General features: G+C 51.2%; 3 protein-coding genes across 5 annotated transcripts in view; 1 reads left to right on the forward strand and 2 right to left on the reverse strand.

Annotated features, from left to right (window-relative positions):
• The window catches only part of EIF4E2 (eukaryotic translation initiation factor 4E family member 2), a 31,588-nt gene extending 25,556 nt beyond the window's left edge, over positions 1-6,032 (reverse strand). For all 3 annotated transcript variants that reach the window (XM_032277902.1, XM_032277901.1, XM_032277900.1), the window contains exon 1: positions 5,879-6,032. In XM_032277902.1, the coding sequence (XP_032133793.1) occupies positions 5,879-5,898 (20 nt within the window). In that variant the 5' untranslated portion in view covers positions 5,899-6,032. The remainder of the gene's footprint in view (positions 1-5,878) is intronic.
• A 6-nt stretch (positions 6,033-6,038) lies between these two features.
• On the forward strand, positions 6,039-9,154 carry TIGD1 (tigger transposable element derived 1). The gene has a single exon (XM_032277899.1). It carries the CDS (start codon positions 6,728-6,730, stop codon positions 8,501-8,503), a length of 1,776 nt encoding a protein of 591 aa, XP_032133790.1. The 5' UTR covers positions 6,039-6,727; the 3' UTR covers positions 8,504-9,154.
• Positions 9,155-10,326: 1,172 nt separating this feature from the next.
• Positions 10,327-16,799, reverse strand: CHRNG (cholinergic receptor nicotinic gamma subunit). The gene is made up of 12 exons (XM_032277903.1): positions 16,716-16,799; positions 16,385-16,524; positions 16,097-16,141; positions 15,811-15,920; positions 15,021-15,176; positions 13,871-13,968; positions 13,305-13,505; positions 12,999-13,113; positions 12,691-12,805; positions 11,815-12,028; positions 11,495-11,625; positions 10,327-10,915 (listed from the first exon to the last, which is right to left on the reverse strand). Exons 1-12 carry the CDS (start codon positions 16,768-16,770, stop codon positions 10,742-10,744), a joined length of 1,554 nt encoding a protein of 517 aa, XP_032133794.1. The 5' UTR covers positions 16,771-16,799; the 3' UTR covers positions 10,327-10,741.
• Positions 16,800-19,926: the final 3,127 nt, after the last annotated feature.

Raw genomic sequence — 19,926 nt, forward strand, 5'->3', positions numbered from 1 at the left:
AACCCAAAGTCACTCAAATTCAGGCTCTGAGATGTGAGAAGGGCAAGAGAATACAGACAGGCAAGTTAGGGGGATTAAACAAAAATGAAATGCCCATCAGCTAACCTGTGAATTCCAGAAAGCACTGCCTTTCAGTTTTCTAAAAAGCCACACAAATAACCAGTTATTGATTGCTGGAGATATACAGTTTAAGGGATTGTTTTCCCTGCCAAAAATGGAGTAAAAAATGAGAAGACTCTCTAGACGACTAACTGCTTTGGCATTTCAAATGACGGTTCAAAACATACTATCCACTGTGCCACTTCTTACCACTTCTTCTACACTTCTCCACTGTTACTACTTTAGACCCTCTTCTCCTGACACCTCAATCATATAACAAATTCCTCAGTGGTCTTCCAGACACAAATCTCTCACTCTCTGTCCATCCTTTCACCAGCATTATCTTTTTTTTAAATATATATATATTTTTTAAGAGATGGGGTCTCGCTATGTTGCCCAGGCTGGAGTGCAGTGGCTATTCACAGGCACAATCCCACTACTGATCAGCACAGGAATTTTGACCTGCTCCGTTTACGACCTGGGCCAGTTCACCCTCCTTAGGCAACCTAGTGGTTCCCCGCTCCCGGGAGGTCACCATATTGATGCCGAACTTAGTGCAGACACCCAACTGGCATAGTGTACTACAGGCCAGAACTCCTGGGCTCAAGTGATCCTCCCACCTCAGCATCCCAAGTAGCTAGGACTACAGGCACGCACCACTGTGCCCGGCCAGCATTATCTTTTTAAGTGCAAATCTGACATTTAACGTCCATGCTTTAAACTTGCAACTGTCTCTCACCTTTTGATGCCTACCCTCTAAGATAAAGTACAGCAAAATGTAAGATCCTCTAGAATCTGACTCCCACCAGCCAGGATCCTCCTTCCTGCCTCCTCTAGCAATCTATATTCCCATATTGGTGCCACTTGCAAACACCACCCCTTCAGTCTACCACGCCATTCCTATGTCTCTTTTTCCTACTAGACAGAGCTCCTTTACAGCAGTGTCTTATTTAATCTCGGTATCTCCAGTACCCAGGGCAAGATGCTGCCTTAACATGCAGCACTAGAAGATGCTGAATAAATGCTAAATCAAAAGGAAAAATAAATGACTGAAAAAGGAGTGAATATGTTCTTACTTCATAAGTAGTCAAACGTACTTAAAGGATTAGCCTTTTATGAGCAGTGAAACTACCCCAAGGCTTTCAGGTACACCTAAAAAATCACTGGATCCAGACAAAAAGATAAATGGAAAGATAATAAGAAAGCCATTTATTCTAGGGCTGGACCATTAACTCATCACAGATCTTCTCTGAAATCATCTTACTCGCCCCAATGACTGTATGTGTGGTCAAACGAAATTAGGCTATTCTCAAGAATGGTACTAGAAATGCTCCAGTTATAATTCAGATACTATCCTAAGCAGATACATAAACATGTTGCAGAGTATTTTGTATTTGTGGTCTGGATTTTTTGCCCATGTATCCCCAGTGCCTAGTACATTAAAAGCACCCAGTAAATATCAGAATGAATGAGCTAGTCACATGTTGGGGCTGGCTAGCTCTGCCCATTTCATGCCCACAGCATGCCTGCTCTGCCCGTTTCACAGCCCTAGCTGTAGAACATACTCAGGAGGTTATGTTCTATGCCATGAACGTTCCCATTCCCACTGTGGTCAAGACACAACTAGGAAGGGCACCTGACCAAATGGCAGTCCAGCCTGGGCAATAACCTATGCCCCAGGGCCTTGCTCAAAAATATGTGCAGATTCGTCCCCTCAGCATTTCATACAGGAGATGAAAGATCATAGACTCAAGAGCTGAGGCTGCCATGTGGGCCCCACGTAAGAAAAGCCCTGAGAGAATTAAGACAATGAGCAAAAGCAAAGAAAGCCAGTAGGAGGAAAGAGAATGAAGCAAATGAGCAAAGAAAATGGAGAGGGGAGTTTCATTTTGCTGATACTGCTACCACCTCTCTGGCTTTTATTCAGCCTCCCTGGATATCCAGGAGACCATCATCTGTGCATATGATATTCCCTCCCCCTTTATTAAACTTGAATCCATTTGGTTTCCTTTTCAACAGGAGCCTGTCTAGCACACAAGATTGACAGGTTAAAAATTACCAACATCTACCAAGCATCTATGGTGTGTATGAGCTACTAGAGTGCTTGCCCCCAAGAACCTAGCTGAGGAGAAAAGGTACACAGATACACCCATGCCTCAGCATGGTGCAAAGGCTCCTGCTCTGCTCACATGTCCCAACATCAACTACTTCCTGGTCCCAGCAAACTCCTTTACCTTCAGTTGTATCACCCTAACTGTGGTGCCCCAATTTTATCCTTCTGTTATGCTCATCCTGTGGTCTCTCCTCAAGAAGTCCCTCTTTGCCTAGTTACCTTGTCCTACAGGACTCAGATCGACGGCCACTTTCTCTTGCAAACACTTCCTAACCTCTCCCGACCTAGGGTGAATTGGAACTTCCCCATATAAATGCTTGCAGCTGTCCCAGCTATACGATCATGGTCAGTTCTGTCTCCTGACATCTCAAGGGTTCTTCTGCTTAGGCCTAGGACAGCAGCTCTTAACTCTCTTCTTTGGGGCACACCCCTGAGATGCAAACCATTTTCCTCTCTTCTTAGTTTCCAAGTCTCACTATAGCCTCTGGGGTCCCTTGCCATTAGATCTTGGCTGAAATGGGGTACAGTCATCCCAGCATTTTGTTTTTGCTAGCCCCAAGGAAAGCATATACCTTCCTTTCTTTTTAGTGGTTTTGTTGCTGATCACCACCAGGAAACAGGGAAAAAAAACCAAAAATAATTATCAGAGAAGAAACAATGCTCCTGTGATCCCTGGACCACTTCCTACTCTTTTCTAAGACAGTAAACAGAAACCTTAATGGGCCTACATCTAGTGCTTTTATTTCTTGAGGATGGAGCTAACCAACAACTCTATTGTCTGAGCGTACGTCTAAGGCAAATCTTTTATATCCAATTTTCCATAAGCTACTCTTCCCAGCTTCAAGCTGGATTTCAGTCAAGACACAACTCAGACTGAAAAAATCAGTGCTCCGTGAGCTCAGGCACTCAGTTAGGATCTCTGAGGCTGTCCAGGCTGAGAGGCACTTAAGTTAGCTTGCTAAGCTTCCGCCCAGGTATTTCCTCACCCTCTGAACTAGACCAATTCCTTATGGGTAGGACCTTGGTTCAATTCATCCTTATACCCCCACCATCAGACAGTGACATAAAACAAATCGCTATTTAATGAATGGTCTCTAGAATCAAAGCAATGAGTGCCAAATAAGTGGTTTAGACAACAGTTAGGAAGGGGCCCAAAGTTAACAATACAGGGACAAAATCAGTATAGTTGTTTAGATCTGAAAACCATGTTTAACAAAGTCAGGACTGCAGTTTTTGTGATAGCTTCTTAGGGTTTTACTTATTAATAGGATCAAAGGCAATGCTATCTAAGCACTTGACAAGTCTACCCCTTCTCCACGAAAGCAATTATAATCAAAGGTTTCATTCACAGAAGTTGAGTCTATACAGTAATGGAGAGTACAGCTACTCTTTAATCTGAGCCCACTAGATTATGTACTAAGCTCCAGCCACTGGACTTCTAAGCTTCTGGCAAACTGGAACATGTCCTTAGGAGCAATGTGGTAAAGAGTGAACATCAGTAAAGACGGTAATGTGGTAAAGACTCCACATATACAGCAATGGCCTAAACACCACAGAATTTCTCAATGAAAAACAACATAAAAAAATAAAACTAGGGCCAGGAGTGCTGTTTTCAATTGCTAATTTCAAATGAAAGAAAGTTTTTCTTTTTCTTTCCTGCAATGCTAGAGGGCAGATGTTAAAAGATTCTGGCTCAATATAATAGTTAATAATTCAAAGTAATTAAAATGACCCAGGTTTTTCATTAAAGACATAAGAAAAAAAAAGGCCAAGTTTAATTTTTAACTCAAGGTGCTTGAACCAAGGTTACACCACAAACCTGGGACAGCCCTTCCTGTTACTTAACCTCAGTCTCATTTTCCTTAACCATAAAGGAGATAACAAGATCCCCTTCAGAATTGTTAGAGCAGAAATAACATGAGGCTGGAGGCGGTGGCTCACTCCCATAATCCTAGCACTTTGGGAGGCCAAGGTGGGTGGATCTCTTGAGCCCAGGAGTTTGAGATCAGCCTGGGCAACAGGGTGAAACTTTGTCTCTACAAAAAATACAAAAAAATTAGCCAGGCAGGGTAGCACACGCTTGTAGTCCTGGCTACTCTGGAGGCTGAGATGGGAGGATTGCTGGTGCCTGAGAGGTCAAATGGGCAGTGAGCTGTGATCACACCACTGCACTCCAGCCAGGGTGACAGAGTGAGACCCTGTCTCTAAAAATATATTTATATGAAAAGCACCTAGCAAGATCCCTGTGGAAGTCCATCATTACCATTCTTACTGCAGACCCCCAAATGATTTGGGTAGGCTTAAGCTAGATGACCCATAAGACGTCTTCTTAGGATGAAATTTGATTTGTTCAAATCAGTGGAGGAAGGGGGATAAGGGTCCCAGAAAGCTCCACTTAGGCAGGATTTGGATCTGAAGCTGGATGTTGCAGGGTTTACAACAGAGATGAAATGGGGTGGGAGTGCGGGGAGAGGTTCGTATAGGATGGGCTCAGTTAAACAGCAGGATAGAGAAAAGACTTTCTCAAGTAGCAGAGACCTCTAGGCAACCAGGAAACATTCCTGAGGAGCGATCTGACTGGAGTGTTGGAAATCCAGTACTCCCTGAATTTGCACAGTACTCGCTGTACTGAGAAAAAAAACAATTTCCCATCAATGGCACCAGGTCACAATCTAAACTAATAGTAATTCCACTTTACTGTTATATCACAATAGTTAGCAATGTTCACAAGTATCTTTAAGCACTGCTGAGTGTGATTTGACCCTTCTCAGACCCCGGTGTGGCAGCAGGGTACTATCCACTAATGTGGTTTAGTGGATAGCAAATAGCCATCCAACAATGGCTCAGAGACTGGGTAACTTTTCTGCAAACATCTGGTAATCGGTAAGTCTGGGACTAGAAATCCAGGTTTTCGGATGAAGAGACAGATTTACCAGAAGAAAGAAGCAGCATATTCTACCTCAAGATGCAATCCTTGGAGGGGGTAAGTAAAAATACTTTCGCGTTTTTTCTCTGTACCTCCAAACTGTTTGATGCTGAAACTAGGAACCGGAGAGGGCAACAAGTATCCCTAGCTCTGGGCGAGTGTGTAGGAAGACGGGAACGGGAAGGAGAGGAGAAAGAGAGTAGAGTCTCAGGAAGATAATTCCTAGGCGAGCCTTCCACTGCGCCCAGCGCAGCAGCCACATTACCTCGTTGCATCCTCCAAACTCTACGACACAGGCTGTTACCGTCCCCACGCTGCAGATGAGAAAACTGAGGCTCAGAAGGGAGAGGGAGTGAGTGTGTGAAGAAAGCCGGATTCAAAGGCAGCGCGGCCAGACTGCGGAAACACCCAAACCGCGGAGCTCCCCACCCCTCCACGTCGGCGGCAACCCGCATCATCGGGGCTGGGCGTCCGAAAATCTCCCCCTACAGGGCGGCACAGCCACCCCTTCCCTGCGCCCAGCTCTTCGCCCTCGGTCCGGACGGCCCTGGGGTCCCCGGAACCCCTGTATCCATCGCTCCCAACCCCCTCCTCCCCGCCAGCCCAGGCCAGGTCCGGCCGCTGCCGGATCCCGGAGGGAAGCCGGTGCCGCAGGCTTTGCACCGCCCCAGCCCCAGTGGGGGCGGGAGCAGGGGAACGGTTGGGGGAAGGGGCCCCGGGGGCGGCCAGGAGCCACTCACGCGTCGAACTTGTTGTTCATCCTCTCGCCGCCGCTGTCGCCACTGCCTCAAGGAGTGACTTCCGCTCCACCAGGTCCCTCAGCCTTAGGCCCGGGTACTTCCGGTTTTGGGCGAGGCGCACCGGAACGTCGGCGCGCAGGCCCGGCTGGGGGCTGCTATCCCGGGACGCCTGCTCTGGGCGACTGCGCAGAAGGCTGGTCTCAGCGGCAGAGCTGGCGGCTGGCCTCAGCAATTTCGCTGTCCAGGTGTTTGTGAGCCGCCTGTTCTCCTAAGGGAGCGTGTCCTGGCACCCTACCGCAGCGGCTCGGAAAAAAGACAGCACCGCGGTCGTTGATGGAGCGGGCTCTGGACTCGCTGATTGGTAAAAATCCTCCTCCTCCAGTGCGGGACGCACCCTCTGGCATCTCTCTTAACCTCCCCGAGGCTTTCCTTTGGCGGCGACGCCACTCTAGTATGGCATCCCTGGTTTTATTGCGCTTGGTACATAGGGCTTTCTGAAAACGAATTGAGGGTTTGTGGCAGCCCTGAGCCCAGCAATTGTATCAGCGCCATTTTTCCAACAGCATGTGCTCACTTTGTGTCTCTGTGTTACATTTTGGTCATTTTCAAAATATTTCAAACTTTTTCATGATTTCTATGTCTGTTATGGTGATCTGTGATCAGTGATCTTTGATGTTACTATTGACATTGTTTTGGGGTGCCACATACTGCATCTTTTGTAAGACAGCGAACATAATGTGTGTGTTCTGACTGCTTCACCCACAGACTGTTCCCCATCTCCCTCTTCTTGGGCCTCCCTATTCCCTGAGACACAACAATATTGAGATTAGGCGAATTAATAACTCAGCAATGGCCTCTAAGTGCTCAAGTGAAAGGAAGAGTCGTACGTCTCTCACTTTAAATCAAAAACTAGAAATGATTAAACTCAGTGAGGAGGGTATGTCAAAAGCTGAGATAGGCCGAAGGCTAGGCCTTCTGCGGCAGACAGTTAGCCAAGTTGTAAATGCAAAGGAAAAGTTCTTGAAGGAAATTGAAAGTGCTACTCCAATGAACACACGAATGATAAGAAAGCGAAACAGCCTTATTGCTGATATGGAGAAAGTTTTAGTGGTCTGGATAGAAGATCAGACCAGCCGCAACATTCCTTTAAGCCAAAGCCTAATCCAGAGCAAGGCCCTAGCTCTCTTCAACTCTATGAAAGCCGAAAGAGGTGAGGAAGCCGCAGAAGAAAAGTTTGAAGCTAGCAGAGGTTGGTTCATGAGATTTAAGGAAAGAAGCCGTTTCCATAACATAAAAACACAGGGTGAAACCACTAGTGCTGATGTAGAAGCTGCAGCAAGTTATCCAGAAGCTTTAGCTAAAATCATTGACGAAGGCGGCTACACTAAACAACAGATCTTCAATGTCGATGAAACAGCCTTTTATTGGAAGAAGATGCCATCTAGGACTTTCATAGCTAGAGAGGAGAAGTTAGTGCCTGGCTTCAAAGCCTCAAAAGACAGGCTGACTCTCTTGTTAGGGGCCAATGCAGCTGGTGACTTTAAGTTGAAGCCAATGCTTATTTACCATTCTGAAAATCCTAGAGCCCTTAAGAATTATACTAAATCTACTCTGCCTGTGCTGTATAAATGGAACAGCAAAGCCCGGATGACAGCACATCTGTTTACAGCATGGTTTACTGAATATTTTAAACCCAGTGTTGAGACCTACTGCTCAGAAAAGAGGATTCCTTTCAAAATATTACTGCTCATTGACAATGCAGCTAGTCATCCAAGAGCTCTGCTGGAGATGTACAAGGAGATTAATGTTGTTTTCATGCCTGCTAACACAGCATCCATTCTGCAGCCCATGGATCAAGGAGTAATTTCAACCTTTAAGTCTTATTACTTGAGAAATACATTTCATAAGGCTCTAGCTGCCATGAATAGTGATTTCTCTGATGGATCTGGGCAAAGTAAATTGAAAACCTTCTGGAAAGGATTCACCATTTTAGATGCTATTAAAAACATTCGTGATTCATGGGAGGAGGTCAAAATGTCAACATTAACAGGAGTTTGGAAAAAGTTGATTCCTACTCTCATTGATGACTATGAGGGGTTCAAGACTTCAGTGGAGGAAGTAACTGCAAATGTAGTAGAAATAGCAAGAGAACTAGAATTAGAAGTAGAGCCTGAAGATGTAACTGAATTGCTGCAATCTCATGATAAAACTTTAACAGATGAGGAGCTGATTCTTATGGATGAGCAAAGAAAGTGGTTTCTTGAGATGGAATCTACACCTGGTGAAGATGCTGTGAACATTGTTGAAATGACAACAAAGGATTTAGAATATTACATAAACTTAGTTGATAAAGCAGCAGCAGGGTTTGAGAGGATTGACTCCAATTTTGAAAGAAGTTCTACTGTGGGCAAAATGCTATCAAACAGCATTGCATGCTACAGAGAAATCTTTCATGAAAGGAAGAGTCAATTGATGCGGCAAACTTCACTGATGTCTTATTTTAAGAAATTGCCTCAGCCACCCCAACCTTCAGCAGCCACCACCCTGACCAGTCAGCAGCCATCAACATCAAGGCAGGACCCTCCACCAGCAAAAAGAGTACGATTCACTGAAGGCTCAGATTGATCATTAGCATTTTTTAGCAATAAAGTATTTTTAAATGTAGGTATGTATATTGTTTTATTAGACATAATTGCACTCTTACTAGTCTACAATATAGTGTAAACATAACTTTTATATGCATCAGGAAACCAAAAACATTCATGTGACTTGCTTTCTTGTGCTGATCTGGAACTGAACCTACAATATCTTTGAGGTATGTCTCTACCTACCTCCTTAGGTTGCTGTATGGATTCAATGAGACAGTAAACCATAGTAATGGCAGCTAATGTTAACCTTTGAGTGCTTACTGTACAAGGAGCTAATCCTCTGCCCTCTGAGGCTTTCAGAGAGGTTGAGAGACTTGTGCCAGATAACACAGCTAGTTAGGGGCTTATGGGAACCTGAAATGGCCCCACTGTCATCAGGTTCCCTCCCTGACTGAAGTTCTCCCCCCTCTCCCTAACCCCTCTAGGACTCTAGGGCTGTGACTCTGCTCTTACTTCAAACACACTGCACATGCACCCTCACAGACACACACTGGAGTAAATAAAATGAACTTGCTGGTGATTGAACCTCGAAGACAGCAATCCTGTGCTTGGAGGGAGGGCATATTTCCAAGCTTCCTTCTGCCAGCATATCCTGTTGTCAAGCCTTTATGTGGCACTTAAACATTTTTTTTGTAATTTTTTTTGAGACAGAGTCTTGCTGAGTCATCAGGCTGGAGTGTGGTCACATGATCACAGCTCACTGCAGCCTAGACCTCCTGGGCTCAAGCGATCCTCCCACCTCAGACTCCAGAGTAGCTGGGACTACAGGCTAAGTTTTGTATTTTTTGGTAGATACTGGGTTTCCCCATATTTCCCAGGCTGGGTTCCTGGGTTCCTGGGCTCAAGCAATTCACCCACCTTGGCCTCCCAAGGTGCCTGGATCACAGGTGTTAGCCACCACTGATAAGGGAACAGGGTCAGGGAGCATAGGTGACTTGCCCAAGGTGTCACCTGGTTACCAACCGAACTCAAGTGCCAGCTGTAATCTCAGAGCAGGACCTTGCCTATCCCCCAGGAAGACCTCAGCTTACTGCCCTATTATCTGATTAGTGGGGTCAAGTCAAAGTCTCCTGGAATGAAGAGCTCAGTGGCTCTGTGTTAACTCCATGCCTCCTTGCCTAGCTCTTCCTTGTCCTAACCATCCTTTGGGAAGAAGGGCCTATTTTTCAGGCCATAGAATCTTAGAATGTCAGATTTGGTCAGAGTCAGGAATTTTGGACTTCAAATCTTGTTTAACCACCAGTGTTTTGTGGAATCTCTTACTCTTGGCTCAATTTGCCTATATAACATGGGGAATAATGACTCTCAGTTGTCCATACTGCTGTGCAGAGCTCTTAATTAAAAAGGGGGCCAGATACAATGGCTTATGCCTGTAATCCCAAGACTTTGGGAGGCCAAGGTGGAGGATGACTTGAGCTCAGGAGTTCAATGCCAATCTAGGCAATATACAAAACCTCATCTCTACTAAAAACTTAAAAGTAGCTGGGCGTAGTGGTGCATGCCTGTAGTGCCAGCTACTTGGGAGGCTGAGGCAGGATGGTTTGAGCTCTGGAGGTTGAGGCTGCAGTGAGCCGTGATGGTGCCAATCCACTCCAGCTTGCATGACAGCAGTGAGAGTCTGCCTCAAAACTAAACACAACAACAAAAACTTAAAAAAAAAAAAATGGATCACAAAACTCAGGAAATCATCTTGGGGTCAGTGGCAGAAAAATGCACATGAATGGAAAGGCCACTGGGGCTGTTGAGAATTGGGTGCTTACTGTACCAGTAGGCAGGGGAGGGGGATGCCAGCCGGCATGGGCTGCTACTCTTCACACCTCTCTTTCAGGGAGAAGTTGTAAAAAGGGAGCCAGTCCCAAGCCTGAAGGTATCATACAAAACAAGAGTCCTTTGGGCTTCAGACTGATGAGAATTAATAATGCTTTGCCTAAGTGAGGGGGTGTGCTGAGTGCGGGAGTGGCTGGTGCCAGGACAAGCTAGCCAATGCCGCGTGGGTGCTGACTGCAGCAGCACACTAACCATAGGCCACCCCCAGTCACTCCAGGACTGCAGCTGGGACCCTTTTCCCGGCTTTTCTCAGGGCTGTTTGGCTCACACAGTCCTGAAGGGCACTTCCCAAAGAGCACGCTTATGACTTCGTTGGGAGAACATGGCTGACAAGACTCCATGTGACCCACACGTGTGACTCCCACATGTCCCGCGATGGTTGGTTGGCTCAGTCTGGTAAGGGCAGGTAGGGGCATGGATCTCCAGGGAAGGGCAGAGCGGGCACCTGGTTGTAGTGGGCCATGAGGAAGATGCCAGCTGTGCCACAAACGAAGAGCGAGAGCATGGCCAGGAAGCAGACTCGGTCCAGCACTCGGCCCACCAGGAACCACTCCTCATTCCCCTGAGGGTGGGAGGAAGGTGTGGGTTGACCAGCGGCGGCACCAGGCCTTCCCTGGGTCCCGTTCTCATCCTTGGGCCTCCAGCAAGCCCGCGTCTCAACTGGTGACTAATTCCATGGTCCCCTACCCCTGAGGTGTTCTCCCTACCCACTGTTCCATTTCCTTTTTTTTTTTTTTTTTTTGAGTTGGAATCTCACTCTTGCCCAGGCCAGAATGCAGTGGCGTGATCATGGCTCAGCTCACTGCAACCTCCACCTCCCGAGTTCAAGCGATTCTCCTGCCTCAGCCACCCAAGTAGCTGGGAATACAGGTGCCGGCCACCACGCCCAGCTGATTTTTTGTATTTTTAGTAGAGACAGGGTTTTGTCATGTTGGCCAGGCTGGTCTCAAATTCCTGACCTCAGATGATCCACTTGCCTTGGTCTCCCAAAGTCTTGGGATTACAGGGGTTGAGCCACGGCGCCCAGCCCCCTCTTTTTCCATCTCACTGCCCTACCTTGGCCACCCTACTCATCCTGTCTCCATCACAGGTCCAAGCCCAGATACTCACTCCACCCCCATTCCACCCTGACTCAGCTTACGTTGTCAAAGTGGCTCTGCTGGTGCCGGGCACGGGCAATGAGGTTGCAGGCTTCCACACAGGTCTGGATGGCTGGGGCGGCTTGCTTCAGACTGCTACAGAACTGGCTCGGCCCTAACTCCGGGCCTTTCTCTGATGAAGAGAGAGGATAAGGTTTGGGAGTAGAATGGAGGAGAAGCAGGCAGAGAAGATGGCCTCTCCTTAGGGACCCCAGCTCCTCTCTCCCTGACCTGGACACTTCTCCTGCACTTCTGCTGTGCCTGGCTCCCCAGCTGGGGTCCCGGGGGAGGAGTGTCCTCAGGCACACCTGCTGTGCCTCACCTAGCTTCTGCAGCGCTGCCGCCACCCGCCCCTGCCGCTGCCACTGCTGGAAGAGGAGTTCACTGCGAGGCAGGCAGAGGGCCACCTCCTCCCCAGTGGTGACCGACCATCCCATGGAACCATTCTGTAGCCGAGGCCGGGTGTCCTGCACAGCTTCCAGAGCCAGCGGGCGAACATGCATCCTCAGCAGCTGGGGCAAGAGTCTCAGGAACACCTAGAGAGGGGGTTGCTTTGCTAGGGCAGCCAGGCCTAGCTTCGGAGTAGAAGCTGGAGGTTGGCGTGAACGGCTTGTGCAGCTAGGGACCATGGAGGCTGCACACTGGGGCAGTGACATGGCCTTGGTAAAGCTTTCCGTACTGGACATGAGCCTGGATCCCCAAACTTCAGCACACATCGGAATCGCCAGGGCACTTGTTACAAACAGATTCCTGCCCTGCAGCCTCATGCTGTTCTGGCCTAGAATGCCTGGGGCAGGCCTGGAAATCCACATGTGCAGTATAGGTCCCAGCTGAAGGCTGCAGGTGGGCTGAACGTCACACAGGCTGCAGTCAGACTGCCCGGCAGATGCCTGCCTTTTCGACTTTCTAGTGCACTTTCTTGGGCAGGCTACTCTGTACACCTCAATTTCCTCCTCTATAACTGGAGATGATATGGGTTTTATGAAGATGAAATACATTAACACTGGTAATATCCCTGGTGCCTAGTAAGCAATTTTATTACTGTATTGCTGTAATCAATTTTGGTCCATGCTTCAGGATACACCCTGGATGGGTTTGCTGTGGAATGCTGCAGGTAAGGAATATGGCCGGGGCAGCTGAAAGGGAGGCATGGGGGACTGGGCAGCAGGATGTTGGAGTGGGCAGGGAGGATCCTTGCCTTTCGGACCCCTCGGGCCATGAAGTGTGTGTGGGGGGACCGCAAGGACACGTTGAGCACGACCACAGCATTCACAACAATGAGGATGGTCACCACCAGGAGGAAGGTCAGGTACCTGTCGGAGTGGGGTGGGCAGGAGCTGGCAGCCCATACCATGATACCACCCCCACCCTTAGTGGCTGCTCCCCTCAGGCCTCCTGAATTGAGGATGGTGGGGTGGAGGGAGGGCAAGAGGGCAGTGCCGGAGGCCATTGTGCTCCCAAGAAGGGAGAGTGGGGTGGGCGTGCAAGCATGAAGACCAGCCTTACTTGCTGATGAGTGGCACCGCCTGGGAGGTTTCGGGCACCTTCTTGGCCACAAGGAAGAGGAAGACAGTCTGGGCCAGGAGCACGTTGATGGCGACGGTACACTTCTGGCCTCCAGCTGGCCCGTGACCAAGAGGCTCTCAGAGCAGGTCCGTACCTCCCTGACCCACGGAGCAACCCCTTACCCCAGAAGTAACCCACTGCCTCTCATGGGTCATAGTGCCACTCTGTGTCCCAGGCAGGGCCCGCCCCAGCCTCCCAGGTATCCCCTGTACTACTGGACGGCTCCCTCCCATAGGATCCAGGTACCCTTGGCAGGAAGGAAGTAGATGAGGATGGCGACTGAGGAAATGAGCACGCAGGGGGCAATGATGTTGATGACGTAGAAGAGGGGCTTGCGCTGGATGAGCAGGTAGAACACCACCTTCTGGTGGCCTGCCTCCTGGGCTGGTGCTGCTGTGTCCAGGAGCATCTTGGCCGGTCGGTGCCGGATGGCCCACTCCCCATTCTCTGTGGGCAGGCAGGCAGGCAGGACTGGGCACAGGGAGTGTGGGCCAGGCAGATCCCTACAGCCTGACTGACCCAGCTGCAAGGGCAGCATGCACCCTAAGAAGCACCAGCAGGGAAGGCACCATTGGGGGACAAAAGTGGGGTGGGAGATTGAATACTCGAGCTCCTCCTTTCAAAATTGGAGTCATTATCATGAGGAAACTCAGAGCTTAGTTGGACGTTTTAAAAAACATATTTTATGGTTTGCTGTAGTCTTCATTTTGAGTTACATGGGAGGGATTTGACCTTGGTCTGGCCTTGACCACAGCTGAGTCTGGCAGGAGCCCTGGATGAGGTTGCCTGGGGAGCCCCTGGGTGGGGGTTACCTGTGAAGGCCTCAGGGTCAATGAAAATCCACTCGATGGTCTGGCCATCTTCCTGACTCAGCTGCAGATCAATCTCATTGGTGCTGTAAGTCTGGGACCTTGGAGCCACGGAGGAAAGAGGCTAAATGTGAGTGGGTAGACCTGCCATGAGTGCCTAGGGATGACCATCTGGGGACAATTTTGGGTAGCTTTGCTTCAACGAAATGCAGCCCCATGCTTCTGAGTTCTCCATGAAACCCTGGGGCTGAGATGTGGAGGGCAGGGAGACTTAGGGCCCTTTGGGGTCAGGAAGATTGAGTTGAAGGGCTAGGAGGCTGCAGCTCACGGCTCTCACCTGGCTGACAGGCCCAGGGCCACTCTGCATTTGTCCCTCCCACTGCTCTCGGGGAGGAGGGGCTGATGATGGCAATGTAGAAAATACACGCCTACCGAAGGAGAGCCCCGGTGTCTACAGAGCGGAGTCTCCCTCCCAGGTTGGCTTGTAGAAAATACTGCTCCTCTAAGATACGGGAGAACCCTCACTCAGGCCCTCCTCCCCACACTTGGGTTTGAACAGACCGAGAGACCCCCACAGGTGGCTTGGAGGCATACGTGCTTCCGCTGGATTCCCAGCCAGGACCCCTCCCTCACAGGACAGCCTGCCTCCCTGTGGGACTGGGGAGTGCAGTGGTTTCGTGTGTGCATAGACATGCATGCTGTGTGCCTGTGTGCCTTCTCACCCACACACCCCACACATGACTGTCTCTCCTTGGGCCACAAGCAGGGAAACTGAGGCAGTGAAGGAGGATGAGTGAGGGGACTTGGGCTTAGCAGGGAGAGCTTGGGCACCTTCAGGCATCTTAGCCTGAGATGGGCACAGAAGCCCAGTAGAGATGGAACCAGGCCCTTGACCTCTAGGCCCAGGCCCTTGGCTGCCAGAGCCAAGGCCAGAAGCCTTGCCCAGGCCCTGCCCCACTCCTGTCAGGCCTGCCCCACCCCTACCCAGGCCTGCCCCACCCCTGCCCAGGCCCTGCCCAGGCCCTGCCCCACCCCTACCCAGGCCTGCCCCACGCCTGCCCAGGTCTACCCCACCCCTGCACAGGCCTGCCCCACCCCTGCACAGGCCCCTCTGAGAGCTGCTCTCTTAATCCTCCCCCGAAAATGGCCTCACTGGAAGACAAGGGAGCAGTTCTGCCAGTCGAAGGGGAAGTAGGTGACTGAGATAGAGCAGGCGGAACGGAAGATGGCGGGTGGCAGCCAGTAGATACAGCCGTCAGGGGACACGAGCACATTGCAGTAGAGGGCCACCTCGAAGACACCGTCCACGCTGCGTGCACAGAACAGGCCAGGCCATGGGGATGTGGGCTCAGCCCCTGACACCCCAGCCCCAGACCAGCCCCTCTTCCCTGTGTGGATAGGGGCCTGGAGATACCCGCCCCTACCAGGCGGCCACCCCCTGACTGGTTCTCACCCAGACCTCTAGGCCCCCCAGCAAGCTCCCTACCACCCCCCGCCCCAGACAGACTTCCTCAGGCACCACCTCCTAATTTCTGCTTCTCTTTCTCCCTCTTGTTTTAATAATAAGAATAGTCATCACGGAGACTAACATGTGTGAGGCCCACACCATGTGCCAGCCCCGCAGTGGTCCAATTTTCATGCCTGTCTTATTGACGTCTGCCAGCTTCTGTAGGAGCCATCAGCGGCCCCATGTTATAGGGAAGGGAGCAGCCCGCCCAGGTGGCCCAGCCCAGAGGGGATGCAGCCTGGCGTAGGGTCTGGTCTGCTGGCCATACCCAGGGCCCTGCCCTCGGCACCTGCTCCGTCCAGTTCTTCCCTAGCCCCGCGGGTGCCCGATTTGCACCCTCTGCTCATCTTTCTTTTTTCCCAGGGCCCCCTTGTTCTGCTGGACCCAGACCCTGTGTCCTTTGTCCCCCGCGCCCCCGCCTGTACCCCCTTCTCACTTGTTCTCCAGCACGACATCCGGCCGCCACACCATGGTGGACGGCACCCTCAGCACCCACAGGCCTTCATAGTCTTGTGGGTCCCAGCGCAGGCGATAGTCACACCACTGCTGCAGGGGGAGGGGCAGTTGCCAGGCCTCTGCCTTCTGCTACACTGCACCCCTAGGGGTGAGCATGCAGCCCAAGGGGAAAGAAGAAGCAGGGAGGGGGCAGGCAGCTCTCAGGAGGCCTTGGGGTTGTAGAGTGGGGCCCCTGATGGAAGGAGGGTGGCAGGGTGGCCTCTTACCATCTCTATCCAGACATTGGTGGTGAGGGCTTCCTCTCGCTCATTCTAGGGGTGCAAGGTACAGTATGGAGGGCTTAGCCCCGACTTCAGTGCCAGTCCCCATAGGCCACCGATGGGGCCAAGCAGCCCCCAGCCTCTTGAGAGCGCCCCCCAGCAACCATGGGGGTTTTTCAGACCCCAGCCTGTCCCCTGTGGGGCGCTCCAACCTCCTGGTGGCTGGAGCCCCCCCGTGCTATCCCCAGTGGGTCCCAGGGCCTGGTGTGCTGACCCTTCCTCCGTCCAGCTTACCAGGGAGATGAGGTTGGTGAGGGTGAGCTTCAGGCTGACATTGACCACATCTGAGTCTTGCTCGGCAGGCCGAAGATTGGGGTCGTAGTTTTGCATCAGGTCTGCGAGCAGGCGCTCCTCCTGGTTCCGGCCCTGGATCCCTGAAACAGACAGGTGTGAGCCTAGCGCAGGAGCTTGGGCGCGGAAAGAGTGGAGAGGCCCCGGGGGTGTGAAGTGGGGACTCAGGGAGCTGGGTCCAGGGCAAGCCCCAATAGCCCTCAGACCCTCTGTCCCCTGAGGCCGTGGACCCCGACTCTGGGACTCCCCAGGCTGTGATTCCTTTGTGTCCCACCCAGGCAGACAGCCAGCAGCGGCAGGAAGAGCAGCGGCCCCTGGGCCCCATGCATGGCGCCTCAGCTCTCTCAGTGATGGGTGGGACAGCAGCTCCAAGGTCTGGGGCAGAGAGAGATGGGCTCTGGGTGTCATATGACAGCCTACACTCCCACCCTGGCCGCCCCGGCCAGCCCAGCCAGCCCAGCCCAGCCCCACCAGCTGTCTGACCACAGCTTGTCAGCTGTTTCAGGATGGACACAATGCTGAGCTCAGGTTACCTGGGCTGGAGAGGGGAGACAGGGGCCCCGTCTGCCCCAACAGAGACATCCACCTCCCAGCCCCAACTCAGGCTCAGTTGTCCCAGCCCCACCTCCATGTTCCAGATGGGGGCCGAAGACACAGCCAGGGTCTGTTTGGTGTGGTAGGGAAGGCAGGTGGCTGAGGAACCTGATGGTGGCTTCAGAGAGGGCTGAGGTGGACTCCCTCCTGCTCCCTCCAGAGAGTCAGGATTTGGGTGGGTGTGAAGGTTGTTGGGTAGGCAAATGAGGTTTCTGTTTTGTTTTGTTTTTGTTTTTTGCTGGAGTGCAGTGGTGTGATCTTGGCTCATTGCAACCTCCACTTCCTGGATTCTCTTACTTCAGCCTCCCTGAGTAGCTGGGACTACTGGCATGCGCCAACACACCTGGCTTTTTTTTTTTTTTTTTTTGGTATTTTTAGTAGAGATGGAGTTTCACCATGTTGACAAGGCTGGTCTTGAACTCTGGACCTCAAGTGATCTACCCATCTTGGCCTCCAAAAGTGCTGGGATTACAGGCATGAGCCACCATGCCCAGCTGGCATGTTTGTGTGTGAGTTTCTCTGTGACATTGCTGAGGACCCCAGACCTCTCTCACCAGCCTGACATTTTCATGGGTCATTCTATTGTGCCAAGACACTGAGGGAAAAGTGCCTAGGAGAAAGAGGCCTATGCCTGGAGGACTTTAACACCTTAACAGATCCCTGCCCTGAGACAGGACATAGATCTGGTAAGCTTTGAAGTAAGAAGGGCTGAGAAAGATCTGGAACTCAGGGCTCCTGAGACTAGGACAGCCCCTGACTAGGTGCTCCTCAGTGAGGTCTCAGCGTTGATTCAATCATCCAACAGCCTTATGGGGCCCTCCAGAGAGTCAGATGAGGGGATCCAAAAGGGGAAGGAAAGGCCGGAAAATGAGCTCCATCTATTAACTTCCTGGTTTGTGGTCAAGAAAGGGCAGGGCTGAGGCTGATCTGGGCGCTAAGGGCCCTGCTGCCGGCTGCGGCCTCAGGCAAAGGAAGGCCACCTGCCTTCCGACCACCTATTATAAGCAGATGGGTCAGCGTGTCTCAGTACCAGGACAAAACAGAAATCTCAGGTTCTGATACCTGTCACCCACCCTTGACACTGCCATCAGTGTCCAGGGGATAGTGTGACAGGGAGCTCTCAGGACTGGAGGGAAAGTGCCCTGTGAGGACATCTTCCTCCGGCCAGTGAATGTCTGCAGCATTTCCATATGTGTCAGTAAATTGGAAGTCAGCCCTGTCCTTGGAGACCCAAGAAAGTTTGGCTCAGACCCCACCTTCTGGAGCAGGGTCTCAAGTCCCTCCTGTCCTGGTTAGGATTTCCAGGGTTGGGGGTGGGGAGGCAGGAGTGGTGGCAGCTGCCTTCCCCAGTCGGGTACTTGCACTGAGTCACTCTGTGGGTGGCTTCTCTGCCACCATCCTTGTGTTCAGTCTGGCTCGCGCCCCACTCTCAGTTCTTGACAGCCCATAAACCTTCCAAAGCTTCCCCCTCATTGGGCATCCCCCTCCCTGAACTTCCCCCTCCCTGAGAATCCCCCTCACTCAGCATCCCTCTCCCTGAACATCTCCATCCCTGAAGTTCCCCCTCACTGGCTTCCCCTCCCTGAACTTCCCCCTCCCTGAGCATCTCCCTCCCTGAGCTTCTCCCTCACTGGGCATCCTCCTCCCTGAGCTTCCCCCTCCCCATCTTCCCCCGGGATTCCCCTCCCCCCACCCCACTGAGCTTCTCTCTGTGTGACCCATCTTCCCTGGAATTTACAAAGTCCTTGTTTCTTTCTCACTTCTGAGCCCCTTGCCTTTCCATTTTGCCCTCTGGTGCTCCTAGATGCAATTTTCTTATCCTCTTTTGCAGACCAGTTTCTCTCCACCTCTTTACTCTCCTCCGTGCCCACACTTTGCCAAATTCATCAATGGCCTCCATGATCAAGAAGCACTGCCACCGAGTGGACCATCTGTCCCTGCATCCCCTGCCCCCCGCCCTCCTGTTTTCTCCCTCTCTCTGCTCTGGGAGAGGCGGCCCAGAAGCCTCCTTGGTGTTTTCTGAAGGGTAAATCATCTGTAAGGAATGGCAGTTTCTTGGAGGGGTTACGTGCCCAGGGACAGGACCCATTCAGGGAAAATCATCTGTAGAAATACTCATTGTCTAACGCTGCTTCTCCTTTGCCGCCCTCTGTTGTAATGGCTGATAGAGCGAAATACTCATTTCGTAGCCTCCCTTCAGGTAGGCTAGCCATGTGATGTTTTAACCTGTGGGATGTCTGCAGGGGCTTTATGGAAAAGTTTTTTTGTTTGCTTGGTTTTTGTTTGTTTGTTTGTTTATTTCTGAGATGGAGTTTTATTCTTCTTGTCGCTCCAGTACAATGGCATGATCTCGGATTACTGCAACCTCCACCTCCTGGGTTCAAGCAATTCTCCTGCCTCAGCCTCCTGAGTAGCTGGGATTACAGGCACCTGCCACCACGCCCTTCTAATTTTTGTATTTTTAGTAGAGATGGGGTTTCACCATGTTGGCCAGGCTGGTCTTGAACTCCTTGATCTCAGGTGATCCACCTGCTTTGGCCACCCAAAGTGCTGTGATTACAGGAGTGAGCCACTCTGCCTGGCCTATGGAAAAGTTTTGCTTCTTGATGACAGTGGTCAGAAATGGCTGCTCCTCTTCTGCCTGAACATAGGTGCTAAGTGTGCAGCTGTGGCTGTCAGCTCGCAACTTGGGGCCAACAGATCTGAGGACAAAAGCCAACTTGCCATGGAGGCAGGGCTGGGCAGAGGCCAAAGTGCCTGGGTCTCTGACAGCTTTGGTAGACCCTGGAGCCAACGTGGTCACCTCCGCCTCTCTATTATCATTATGTGAGAAAAAGGAAACCTTATGTGTTTAAGCTACAATTCCTTGAGCTTTCTGTTCCTTGCAGCCC

The sequence above is a fragment of the Sapajus apella genome, unplaced genomic scaffold, assembly GCF_009761245.1.
Source record: "Sapajus apella isolate SASKATOON/1434 unplaced genomic scaffold, GSC_monkey_1.0 scaffold10, whole genome shotgun sequence".
In the NCBI taxonomy this organism is placed as follows: Eukaryota; Metazoa; Chordata; class Mammalia; order Primates; family Cebidae; genus Sapajus; species Sapajus apella.